Genomic DNA, 13,233 nt, shown 5'->3' with positions numbered 1-13,233 from the left:
CTGATGTCAGTTTAGGAGCCACGGTCAAAGTGACATGTTGAGAGCTGGAAAATGTTGTTGACTCTGTCCTGAGAATTGGATTTTTTTGGTAATTATGTGTGTAACTGCTAATTGTCTGGGCTAAATGGTGGTGCCAAAATGGGGCCCAACGCTCTTTAGTTGTTACATCTGTTAATTGTAGAGGACGTAGATGGCACAATTCACTAGATGAGACTGTAGCACATTATATTTCAGTCAAACACAATAAAATTTACTTGATCTTGGCAACGAACAAGTCAAGCAAAATTGCTTCAAGATGGCTTTAAATGCAATTCATTTGCCCACTCCCCTGCAAAAGAAACAAAACAAAAACATCTCTGGGTTTAAATCCTGATTTATATTACATCGAAGTGACAAAGTTTCAATATTTCAGCCAGTTTATTCAACAAGGACTCGAGAAGGGCAGCTAGAAATATTGGACTGCATAATTGCCAATTCATACCCTGAAATTGACAGTTGAAGGAAAACAGAAAATTATATTTTTCAATGAATATTGAAATAAACCACACTATTAGGATCTCTTTGGAAAAAAAGAGATGTAACAGGAGAGGCATCCTTCAGTGCAGATTAGGGCACAAATGTGCTGGGAAATAATATGCACGAGTGAGATTATTGTGTAAAGATTCTGCAACATGCAATCAAAGTGGGCCCTATTTTCCCCTTCATCAGCTGTCCAGCGTAAGTACTGGCAGCAAGAGGAATCCAATTTAAATTCCACTCTACCGGGAGATGGTATTGTTTCATTTTATGTGTGCTTTGACATTTCTGGCTGTTAATATAGAGTAAAATCCAGAAGTATTTACATAAATATGACATTAAACTGTATTAGAAATTAAGACTGACACATTTGCTGTGGTGACTGTGAGAGGAGGAGGATGATTGAGTTTCTAGGTCAAAAGGTTGAGAGGACAATACATGCTGGGTTTAGAAACAGGGAAACTGTGAGTATTGGCCAGCTGCTTTGTCAATGCTGAAGTCTTCTGTGGCTCAAGTGAGACAGAAAAGGAAGCAACCAATCGGCAATAATTACGACTGAGGATAGTAAGTAGGAAGTAGTAGGAAGTAATCATTTCAAAATGGCACTCTAGTCAACATGAAAGCTTTTATGTGACGTATACTTTTTGAGAACATCAACCACCAGCACTGACATGTATCTTGTAATTAGGGTTGTCTCGATCCGATCACGTGATCGGAAATCGGGGCCGATCACGTGACTGCAGACTCGGATTGGAAGTTATGTCCCGATCAGGTATCGGATAAATAATATATATACATATGTATATTTATTGTTATTTTAATCACATTTACAATATATGGGCTAGTGATTAAAAATAAATGAGAATAAAATAGCATTTATTAACTACCAACGTTTACAGGCCGGGTCTGTGTCTGTGACAGACGCCACTGAACAGCGCATGCGCGGAACACGGCAGCACGCAGCAATTTGTTTTGAAGCTGAGGCGCGTGATATGCTGCTACTATGTCGGCTGTGTGGAAATATTTCAAAGTGAACAACGAGAACAATGCAGTTGCAAACTGTGAGATATGCAAAATCGGGATCTCGAGAGGTGGGAACGTTAACATACGTTGTTTCACAGTTTATTTATCACAACGGCAAGACAGCAGAGGACACACACAAGCGGTAAGACGTGCACTTGCCCTCTGAAATTATACTTTGTATCGTAACATAACGTTAAGCGATCATCTCACTTCCCTCCACTGATTAGGCCCAATATAACAGCTGCGGCAGAGATATTAAATAGTCCACTCGGCCGCTTCTGAAAAACTTACGATTTTAACGGAAAAAAACAACATTAACATATTAATAATTGATTTAATATTTATTTCTTTCGTAAGTGACCATGGCATAAGCGGGATAATGCCCTTCGAGGTGTCCATTATCAGAAATGAAAGCGAAGTCCATTCTGCTCTGTTCTGTTCACGCCTCTGCGTCGTCCATTCATTTCTGATAATGGACACCTCGTCGGGCATTATCCCTTACTTAATGTTGCACTACTCCTAATGTGAAGAAAATTTTATTTTATTTCTGTGTTCTGTTCTGACTTGAGACTGTAATTCAAGCTACCTCATAGAAGTTTACAATACACTGCACTGCATGCATGCACAATTGTGCATAAGTGTTACATGTTAATATAAGAGCCATTGGTAAAAAAAAATAAATAAATAAAAATAAGGGACATCCTGGATCTTATTCTTTGCTCTTAGTTTGTTTCATAATGTTTTATAGAAGTATCGGATCAGGACTCAGTATCGGCAGATACTCATAATGTGATACGTTGCAACACCACAAATAAGGGCAGGGCAAACCTATTTCACTCGACTCATGAAAAAAAAATAAGAAATACTGTTACTTACTGTTACATACTGTTATTTACTGTTAACGATATGACTGTGGCTCATGATTTATCATTTCAAGAAGTTCAATTCATACTCCCACATTTAACTTCGATAATGTGTTTGCTAAATGACACTCACAATTAGTTAATTACTGTATAAACATTGAAGGTTGTGTTTCACATAGCCTTTTCCTGACACAACTTCCTGTGACATAAATAAATGTTTATTTATAAATACTGCTCTGAGAAATTAGTGTGTTGAGGTGGAATTGACAGAGCAAAGACAATGTATGGGGTTTATATTAACAGTAAAGCATTTTCCTGAAACAACACAGGGAGGCTCAAGTTTGAATGTAAAGGATTTCCAGGTCCACTGTTGTATGACTACACAAGTCAAGAGTTATCCTACTTCAGAGTGCTACTCAAACATACTTTGTGCTTAGTGTTTCATTGCTCTATTTTCTCTCATCTTTATCCTCTCTCTGCCTGAGATCAATGTCCTTATGCAAATCGAGGGGTCTTGTTTAGATCTACTGTGGAACCGACTTTCCAAAATAAATCTGCATTAAAGCGTCATACATATTTCATGGACTTAAAGTGCAGTAAGAGCAAACCATTTTGGATAGTGAAGCTCCTTGGAGTTTACAACAAAGAATAAAGTAAGAAGAAAATGTGGTGTAGTATGACATCATGTTGGTATCGATGAGGCCTTATTACATTTGAGAGAACCAACAGTAGATTATGAACATGCCTTAGTTGTCAATAATGGCACACAAAGACAAAGAAATTTCAAAAGATATCAAGAGTCATTAGAGCCACATGAGATGTGTGTAGTAGCAGCCGGCAACCATGGATTTGGTTTCAGGTTACCTTCCCTTGTCATGGAGCTTTTAGGCTCACTTTTCACTGTTTGGCTACTCTAATGCTGCAGGCAAAGTCCCCCAGCACTGCAGAGGTCCCGTCCCCGAAGCAAAGAACTGCTTTGCAAAGAACTGGGGAAAAAAAAAAAAAGCGCACCACAAAGAGTTTATCTGAGGTAAAGCCACATACTGTTTCTCTGTACATATTGCCATTGCTCAGCTATAGGCTGGCTCTAAGAAATACATGGCGTAACGCTGCATATTTCCACTGCTGCATTATATTGAACCGACTTAAATGAGTTCAGAGTAATAAAGCTTTTTGCAAGTTTTATTGCACAAATAATATTCTACCATGTGTCAGAAATAATCTGAATGAATTGCAAAGAAAGTGAAGAGCCAGCAAACATTTACACCATCCCTGCTTAGAAAACCTCCCAGTGTCAAATGCCCATGCCTCAAATTTACGATAACAGTTAAATTAAGTAAAAGGGTTAAAATGCTGGAAGGCAATATTGATAATTCCATTGAAAATGCAGAGGGAGTTTGTCAATATTAATTTTCCTGAACCCAAAGGAGCATCCCAACTGGTGTGTCATTTATTCACAGGGCCTGAATCATGCACTCTGAAGCAAAATCGACCCCTGTTAGACCCCCCAGGGCAAAGAGCTACAGCCATAACCTTTGACCCTTATAGACCAATCTTACTACAAAAAAAAGGCAGCATGGCATCTCTGGTCAACTACATTGCAAAAAAAAAAAACAACACATATGGATTATAATGTTAATAAGATTTTCTGACATACATATTTATATTTTTCAAGGCTTCCTGCATTGCAACATAAATCAAACACAAATCAAATATCTCTCACCTTTTTTCTTCAAGAAGGCTTTTCTGGTGGCCAAGGGACTCTGACGCACCTTTGGGTTCTGTAGAAATTTTACAGCAGTGGTAATCTGGGAAGAGACAAACGTAATTTAATTCCTCACAATGGGATAATGTGAGAGAAAGAAGACAAAGTCTGCAGGAAACAACAGTCTAGACCTTCTTTAAGAAAAAGGTTCGTTATGAATCGAGACCAAAAAAAAAACCATAAGTGGATTCCATTTGATAGTTGCTTCTAAGACCCCACACCCAGTAGTGAGGAGAAAGACCACCTGACCACTTTCCAGCTAAATGTGGGGAATGACCAAATCAGCAGTTATAAAATTAGCCCATCAAGAGTGCTGGACAAATGGAGTATGGAGCTTAATTTGCTATTACCCTCTTAAAGACAAACTTCCATTCTTAAGTGCGCAGAGGAAGAAAATCTATACTTAATGCAGAGGTGATCATTTGTATCTAATAACTTGAGAATCCTAGGCTGAAAACTTCTGTAATTCTTCCAGTTAAAAACCTGCCATGATCAAATCACCCAGCCTGAATGTTGTAATGACTTGAAACGTTAATGCACTAGAACGTTAAATAGCATCAGAACATCAGTAGTTTTAAGTGCACGGCGTTCATCGATTCTATTATGTTTTCCTTCGAGATGCACCTTAATTTTCCACCCCAGTATGCATTTCCAAGAATTGGAGGGAGAAAAAAAATCTTCCTCAAATGGCATTAAAACATAAATTTGAAGTGGGCGCCATGAAGTGGCGCCTCCTAAAATAGATAAATATGTAAGAACACAGAGAAAGGGGAAACACACTGGAGGGGAGGTTTAGATGACTTATTATCGCACCTGTGGTCCCCGTGATTCAATTGTAAAAGTCATCCCTCTAATAGGTTGAAAGGTTTTGATTACTCTTCTTTTCTCTTAGTGTTGAAAGATACAAAGTGATTGAGCGCCCTGCCAGTGGTAATTCGTTTTGGGTAATGCATTGCATATACTATGAACCCGTTTCAATCCAAAAGAATTGCAGTTTAAACTTGTCCAAGGGGTAGGTGTGGCAGGAAGCTGCACAAAGGCCTGGATCTCTGTGACAAGCACACAGTACAGTGGAAGATAACAACATGGGCATCTTTATGGAACTGATGAAAAAACTATAAATCAGCTCAAGAGTCACTTAACTCTAATTTTAATCCCAACCCCAATTCCAAAAAAGTTAGGATGTTGTGTAAAAGACAAATAAAACAGAATGTGATCATTTGCTCATCCTTTTTGACATATATTCAATTGAAAACAGTACAAAGACAATATATTTAATGGTTTACCTCACCGACTTCATTGATTTTTGTAAATATATGCTTATTCTGAATTTGATGGCAGCAACACGTTTCAACAAGGTGGAACAGGAGCAACAAAAGACTGGGAAAGTTGTGGAATGTATAAAAAAAACCTGTTTGGAACATTCCACAGGTAAGCAGGTTCACCGCATGGGCTGAGGACATGAAAACCTCTGCAGCATGCACAGACATTAAGATAAGTGTACTAATGAAACTTCAACAGTGAATTTTATCAAAATGTAGCAGATTTATCCAAAGAGATGCTGCCGTGATTTAGACACTAATCTATCATTTCACTGTGACACTACTGTGACCTTGATGTACATACGGGTTATGCAAGGGGTATGGAATTTCCTGCATCTCTATATGCTGAGGGCTTATTAAAGTCAGCCACCCGGAACCTTCACTGTGACAAGCAGATTAAACCATTTGCATGGTGGACCCCCAACTGATGTTCTGGGCCAAAAGATACAGTCAAAACACAGAGTAAGAATCCCTTTGATAAAAAGACCAAATCATCCTGCTCCTGGCAAAGCTCTTACTGCTCAAGTAAGTGAGCCAACAAGACTACATGTGGTAAAGGCAAGAGATAATAAACACACTAAAATCTAATATTCTAACATTTATTCCCGTAAATAACAGAGTGTTGCAGTCCCTGCGAGAGGTAATGATTTAATAGAGGGAGAATATGCTGAATGAGCAAACCTTGTTTACATTGCCTAAAAATTTCAATAGCACAACACTGACAAGAAAATTGTGTCAATTTTAATAGGCATAAGCATGACATCTTAGGAAGGACCGCAGCTAGCTCAGCGGCACACTAATGAGGCAAATGTCCATTTGGTTAAAACTGTGGTGGTAGATCTTCAGGGAGAGGAAAAGTGCACTTCTTAGCAGATGACATAGATGCTTTGCACAAGTTCCACCCAGACATCTCAATCAATTATAACCACATTGCGCAGGTTTCAGTCTTGTATTGTTATTGACTTATGGATCATCTCAGTTATAGTGTTGGGTAGCACACAACAGGGCTTTTAAGGGGGCAAGATGGATAACAGTGCATGGCACATTTGGGTTGGCAGTATAAATAACTTAAATAGAAAAATAGGTGAATTTCCTTCCTTTTGGACAACTAGTGAATCATTTTTGGCTAAAACAACTATTAGGCTCTTTTGTAAAGCTCAAGTCAAGCCTCGAATGCAAAAGCACCAAAGTGCTCCATGTTAAGAGCAATAATCTTTACAAACCAGATAAACAATAGAGTGTCAGGTAAAGCCGAAAAAGAGGCGAAAACTCAATCATAGGAGGAGATAACATTAACCAACACACTTAAAGGGAGTGAAGTTGATGAACGGACAAGATTACAGCAATGTTATTGAGTTTGAACTGGACAAGACTTTGGACTGCACTTGTCTGAAAATTACAATTGTGATACCTTGAATTGTGAGAAATGAGGATGAAATCCAATTATGTTCGAACCACCGTGGTTGGACGCCTGAGGGAATCCATGTAACCAGTTGTATATTTTTGCTCAAACTAGTAATTGCACTTAACTATAAAATACAGTAAGACCTATGGATACTCTGCAAGTGCATCACGGGGTTTCAGGATTTGAGCAGCTGAGAAATTCAGACTTTCTATACTTTCTTTTGGCTGGTTTCAGTATTAGAAGGTACACTAAGTTTCAGTATTTGAAACGAAGTGGAGAGCATCTGAACCACAACAGATGAAAAGATAAACGATTCAAGACTCTTGTTTTCTGTCTTAATTATTTGGGCCAAGCCAAACCACCAGATAACAAACACTCTGAACTGAAAGTGTAATACGTCAATAATGCAGTGTTTGCAAGTCTGACTTTACCTTCATAAAGGTTTGCTGCATGCTGTTGACCTTCTGAATCAATTTACAGACATTCTGATTAACATACTACATATTCAACAGGAAAAAGTCACATCTAGTTTTCATGTTTTAGAGAAAATTTGCCATGCTGTTAGCCAACGACTGAATCCATGTCATTTATTCCACAAAAAAGATATATGTAGACATTTTGTGAGCAACCATGAAGACATTCAGAGGGCATGACAGAACTAGAAGTTTGGGGGGTGGGGGGGGGCAATGGAGGGGCTAAAAGGAGATCATTAGCACGTATAGGATTCAGTCTCAGTGTGAATCAATTCATTCCAAATTGCCCCGGCCTGTACATTTGTGGAGAAGTGCCCCTGATATAATAACAGACTGATAGACATGAACAAAAATTGTGTTAGGCTGGTCTCAAATTTCCCCCCCAAACACACGTTTAGAGGACCAAAAGCGAGAGAAAGTGAGAGACCTCGAAAAATGAAGCTCTATATTAATTTGGTGCTTTCATGGATGATTTGCTATCAGGGCCGGCTGTCTTAAATGACTTAACCCAATACCTTTCTGATACCAGAGCCCTGCCAGAAAGGAATGAAGTTTTAATGCAATTATTGTGTTTCCTTTAGTCGCCTGACTGCTTGATGTGGCCAACAGTGCTTTTTAATCTCTTTAAAAGAGCAGCTTTAAATGCCCTTCTAATTGTGACATCTTTCCCACCTTAATGTGACCTTTAGTGGAGGAAGCAGCGCCTCAAGGGAGGAGCTATAGGGAATTATTGACCCTGTGAGACATTAGGAAGTGAGGTGCAGACCCGATGAATTAGCTAACCTCCACATCCACACTCATTCAGTCACTGCAGGAGCTTCAACGGCCCTGCAGGAGCTGAACCATTCTGACAATGACTGTACATAAAAAACTTTTTTGTGTCTTGCCTTCTTCTCTTTTGGGAAGTGCTTTTCCGAGAAGCAACAAAATGAAAGAAAAAATGAACAACCACTACTGAAAGTCAACTTCAGCGTCAGTAAACTCTGATAAAGAAGCTCTGGTGAAACATGGGCTCTTTTCTTCTTCTCCTGACAAAACTATGACCTAGTTTACATGAGTTTAAAAGTCTTCTATAGCTGTTAAAACGGTACAGTAATTAAAAGAGGAAATACACTGGGTTGGTTTTCTGTCTTATACTCTCTGAATGTGGTCAATCTTTATCGAATGATCGTAACTTTAGAAATTTAAAGGTCAGGGTGAACATTTCAATAGATGAAAAAGGGTCATGGAAAACTTCATTGACATTTTCTTTGCAAAGGTTTAAAAATAACATACAGCACTGTATCAGTGTCAGTTTCAGAGCCATGGGCAAGGCTACAATCATGACATCAAAGGCACATTATGCAATTTTTGTCAAGGGGGGTTGGTGGACGGAAATCAAGCTTTTTTTTCAAGACCACTGCATGTACAGACCTAACTTTCCATTCAGCAACATTTCCCTATCAGAACTCTGTCACTGCAAAAATGGAAAAGTTGAGTAGCTTCAGCGGTAAGGAACACTAGGGGCTAAAGTACATTTGATGCAGCGAGGACAATATGAAACTGTAAAAACGGTGCAGAGTACAGATAAATACAGATAACACAGGGTTGGGAGTTACACAAAGGCTATCAGGGAAAAAGAAAAGTTGCCCTGTTCAATTCCACATTCTCTTCTGCAGAATTTTTACTATGGTGTAAAATTAGATTTCAAAACTATGGCCATATATTTTATGATTCAATATGCTACATTATGCATTATGATGTCATGTGACTGCTTCACATCCTTCATATCGAAAATGTACATTATGATAAGAAAATCAAAAATAGGGACAGCGAGTGTAAGTGTGTGTTTCTGCAGGTTGCAGTTTAAATAATTCAACACAAGATGTGTATAGACAGGATAAAAAGACAGAACCCCAGAGACTTCTGTGAGGCATGAGGAAACAGCAGTTCATGCTAACAGCAGAGTTTTAAAAATAAGATGAAGCATCAACAAAGTGAAGCATTTGTTTTATTCTAGCGCGATCTAAAACATGTGGCATCCAGCCAATTCAAAACTAGCTTGAGAGATACACTACAAAGCCAAGTCTGACATTTCTTAATGTGTAACTGTCAGTCGTGCTGCTTGGGGTTGCCCTTGCTTAACTAGCGAGACAGATGACTGTTTAGATAAGGACGTCCCCAGCAGGGCCCCGAGGGCCCCAAGAGCCCCGAGAGCCCAGATGACTAAAGAGCAGCAACTCCGTCAGTGACACCTCACTTTCACCCACTTTGGACAAAAATACTTATAGAGGCCACAAATTCCTTTTAATTCAGGTAAAAGGGCCAAACCATGAGTCTGGAGCTGCTCTGAGAGATGAGGGTCATCAGAGATTAACCCATGGCACTTTAGCAGTGGGGGTGCACGAGGGGAGTCGCAGTGGAGCACAACAAACTACTTAGCCACCACAAAACATTCCAGCCCCTTCTCAGCTGCAATCCAGTAATGGATACTTCCTCAGCTCCTCGATTGGTCAAAATGTTTTCATACAATAATTTAATTCAGAAACACATTTACAAAGCAGGAGTAATCAATTTTAATTAGTTGATTTTTTTTTTCATTCGCATAAAATTTAATGTACTGCCATCGATCTCCTTTGTTCTTTAATGCAGTGCCTCTTTCCTGTAATTCGAAGCTTTTCTTTTTTCTTTTTTTCCCCTTTCTTTTACAGTCAATGATGACATTCTGTGACAAGCAGCTCCATGTGCTTTTCAGTATGGGGAATGACTGTTACTTAACACAAGAGTGCTCACGATGCAACTTTAGACCAGGGGAATGTGCTAAAAAATGTGGTTATGATTTGGTTTTGAAACATGTTGTGTATGAAAAGTTTTGTTGAAATGTGAGACATCAAATAATTGAATATATCTAGAAAAATAGAACTGCATGTGAATTTTGCTTGATTGTTGCTGGCTGACTTGAATTTTCATAACATAAAAATGGCATATTTAGGTTGTTTATTTCACGAAATAATTCTGTTTTAAACTGAACACAAACTGTAGTGAGGTGAATGTTGATGACAGCACGACTAAATAGTGACTATTACCAAGCACAGTGGGATGTAGTAAAAAGTGGTTATAAAGTGGTTTATACAGTACATGTGCCATGTTAAGTTTTGATAAAAAAAAAAATCTGAAAAAACTCCGACCTCTCATCATTGGTTGCTCATTTGAATTTCCCCAAAACACAACAAATTAGAAATTACACACAGTCACTTTACCTCATATGATCATTGCAGGCAAATTTAAAAAATGAACACCCAGGTCAACGAAAAGTGTCTTTAGCCACAATAATCTGCACGAATCGGTTGAACATTCTTCGGTTGAACAGAAATGACAGACGCAACCGGCTTCAGTCACATAAACAAAGCACAAAGGCTTTTCTTAAAACTGCTACTGCTCTGTGTGCGCTGTCCTTCACATCATCAAGGCCCGCGAGCCTTTCACATTCAATTAGTTGATTGAGGCAAAACGCAAGCGGCACCAGCAGCAAACAACGTGAAGCTTGTGTCCAAGCGACACACCACAGAAGTTGTGTTGTGGTGTCAGAGGAAGAGCCGCCTCCGTCACGAGCAACTTACAGTGACAAGCCTATCCCCCTCTGTTGATCCAAACTGCTCCTCTCACAGAGGCAGCACCCATCCAAAGCGCACACACACATGCACACACCACCCTGCAATACATACACAGCAAAGCGACTTGAAGTGAGCCACTGTGATAGGCAAATAAAGCAGGGAGCTGGGGTGAAGATGCAGCGAGTTGGCATCAGTTTTGTGTGCAGTCCTGCCGGCCTGCCAAATTGACTAATAAAACTAGAACAGAGAGGCCAGCGACAATAGAGAGAGAGGTGTCCTTTTATTGATCAAATTATTCCTTCTTGGGTACACTGTGCCACCGGATGAGAGTATGCTCACAAAGACAACCAGACAGATTGTGACATTCCAGTGACATTATAATCGCGCGTCAACCCTTCTCCAGTCAATAGGCTGAATGCACTAATCGTGTGTCTTGGATCAGCAATTTCATGGTCTTCAAAGGGGGCCAGGAATTGGTGGCATGACCCTCCACACGGGGTGAGACCCCTCTTTCCACACTGAGTGCCACAGAAAGACGGAGAGGAGAGGCGAAGGATGGCGTTAAGGGAGACGCGTTGAGGCAGGAGCGGAGCCAGAGAAGATTAACATCGCCATCTACTGGTCAGGGGTAGTACGGATGGAGTCAAAGGGGGGAGGAAACGCCTGGCAGTTTACCCTTGCGGCCTGTCTTTCACTGAGACCTGTCAGAAACATTTAGACACACTTGCCAAGACAATGGGCCACACATCCACAGCGGCAGATAAGTCAGAGTGAAATCACCATCAAATGAAGGAGGAAACTTAAGGCAGCAGACCTTCGTTTTGGTTTTGGTGAAAGAGAGCAGGCAGAGTCTGTTCCTGATCACACTAAGTGACAAAGAAAAATGTTGGCTAATTCTCCGTTTCTGCAGGCTTCCAACTGCCAGTAAGAATTTAACCTCGAGAGCAGGATAAGCATAAGAAGAGTGTGGTGCTGACAGCATCAAAAAACAACACTCATCAGGGTCACAGAAGTAGCAGTTCTCTTTCTTCTTATTTAACCCGATGCCAGAGAGGATACGTACACGACAGCTCGTCAGATCGAATGATCATTTTTCATTTCAACCTTTCGGAACCACTGAGGCTGCACACTGGAGATTCCACTGGTTGTAGTGTCACATCGTGACAAAAACAAGTGTGACATTTGGTTAATGCATGCCACACCGAAACAGAATCCACCTCTTCTGAGAAGAATTTTCAGGCTTTGCAGCATGTTTGCCTGATGCAGATTGTAAATAACTGACGTGACAGTGATGCAAATCAGCGCGCCTACTCAAAAACAACTCTGCCTTACATTTAAGTTTAAAAAGATTATTTGATGTCCCTCTAATACGGTCTTTCTAAAGAGGCGTGTAATGTACTCTATTCTTCCTCAGAAGGCCATGACCAATAATTTATCGAAAGAAAGAGACTTTCTCCTAAATGTCTCCTAAAATGGAAAGATTTAATCAGATCAAAACACCAGAGGAGGTTAAAAAAAAGCGTAATCAGAAAAGAATGTTGCACGTCACTTCTACAAAGCACCCATACTTTTGTGACTACGTGAGAGACAGTGGTCAAAGTTTAGGCGTCAACACCCATCTGACCTCCACATCAACTCACGTGGTGACGGGGGAAAAATACATGTTTTACCCGGCTTGTCCAAAAGAGAGAGGCGAGGAGACAACCCACACTGAACCACTATAATGTCACATGGGTTGGCGTGTTACAGCAAAGGGGCTGAGTTGGCAAGCAGCTCAGCAGCAGACGTGCACCTGTTCTGACATTTTCTGTCGACCTTGACACAGAAAACACATGACAATGCCACTCTCTGCATTTCAGAAGTGCAGGCTGTTTGACGAAGCCCCTTCACTTCCCCTTTTCTCGTCCCCATGATACCTAAAACTCCTTTCCACGCAGTGCGGAGGGGGAGAAAACTGTGACGAGGTCCTGTAGATGTGAGGAGGGATGGACAGGAGGAAAGTCACGTAGGGACAGTAAATAACAGGGAGTTTTAAGGGGGATGTACAAAAATCTGACAGACTCATAAAGATTGTTGACTCTTTCCACAGGATTGCAGGCCACTAACACCTCTCTTAAAATCCCAAATTCCACAGTAAGCACAACCTGGAAATGACAAAAAAAACAACGTGTCTATCATTTCATTCTCACCCTTTCTTCTGAAGTTCATGACAGAGCCACAATGCATCCATCCATCTACTATTCTAATCAAAGAGAAAGCAAAGTGCGGCTGCC

At 40.1% G+C, this 13,233-nt stretch overlaps 1 protein-coding gene across 2 annotated transcripts in view; it reads right to left on the bottom strand.

The window, feature by feature from the left end:
• The window catches only part of pex14 (peroxisomal biogenesis factor 14), a 48,089-nt gene that overhangs the window by 23,533 nt on the left and 11,323 nt on the right, over nt 1–13,233 (bottom strand). For both annotated transcript variants that reach the window (XM_070969190.1, XM_070969191.1), the window contains exon 3: nt 4,126–4,210. In XM_070969190.1, the coding sequence (XP_070825291.1) occupies nt 4,126–4,210 (85 nt within the window). The remainder of the gene's footprint in view (nt 1–4,125; nt 4,211–13,233) is intronic.

Source organism: Chaetodon trifascialis, chromosome 8 (assembly GCF_039877785.1).
Source record: "Chaetodon trifascialis isolate fChaTrf1 chromosome 8, fChaTrf1.hap1, whole genome shotgun sequence".
Classification (NCBI taxonomy): domain Eukaryota; kingdom Metazoa; phylum Chordata; class Actinopteri; order Chaetodontiformes; family Chaetodontidae; genus Chaetodon; species Chaetodon trifascialis.
The sequence above is the reverse complement of the archived record's forward strand: the minus strand, read 5'-3'. Positions and strand labels throughout refer to the sequence as shown.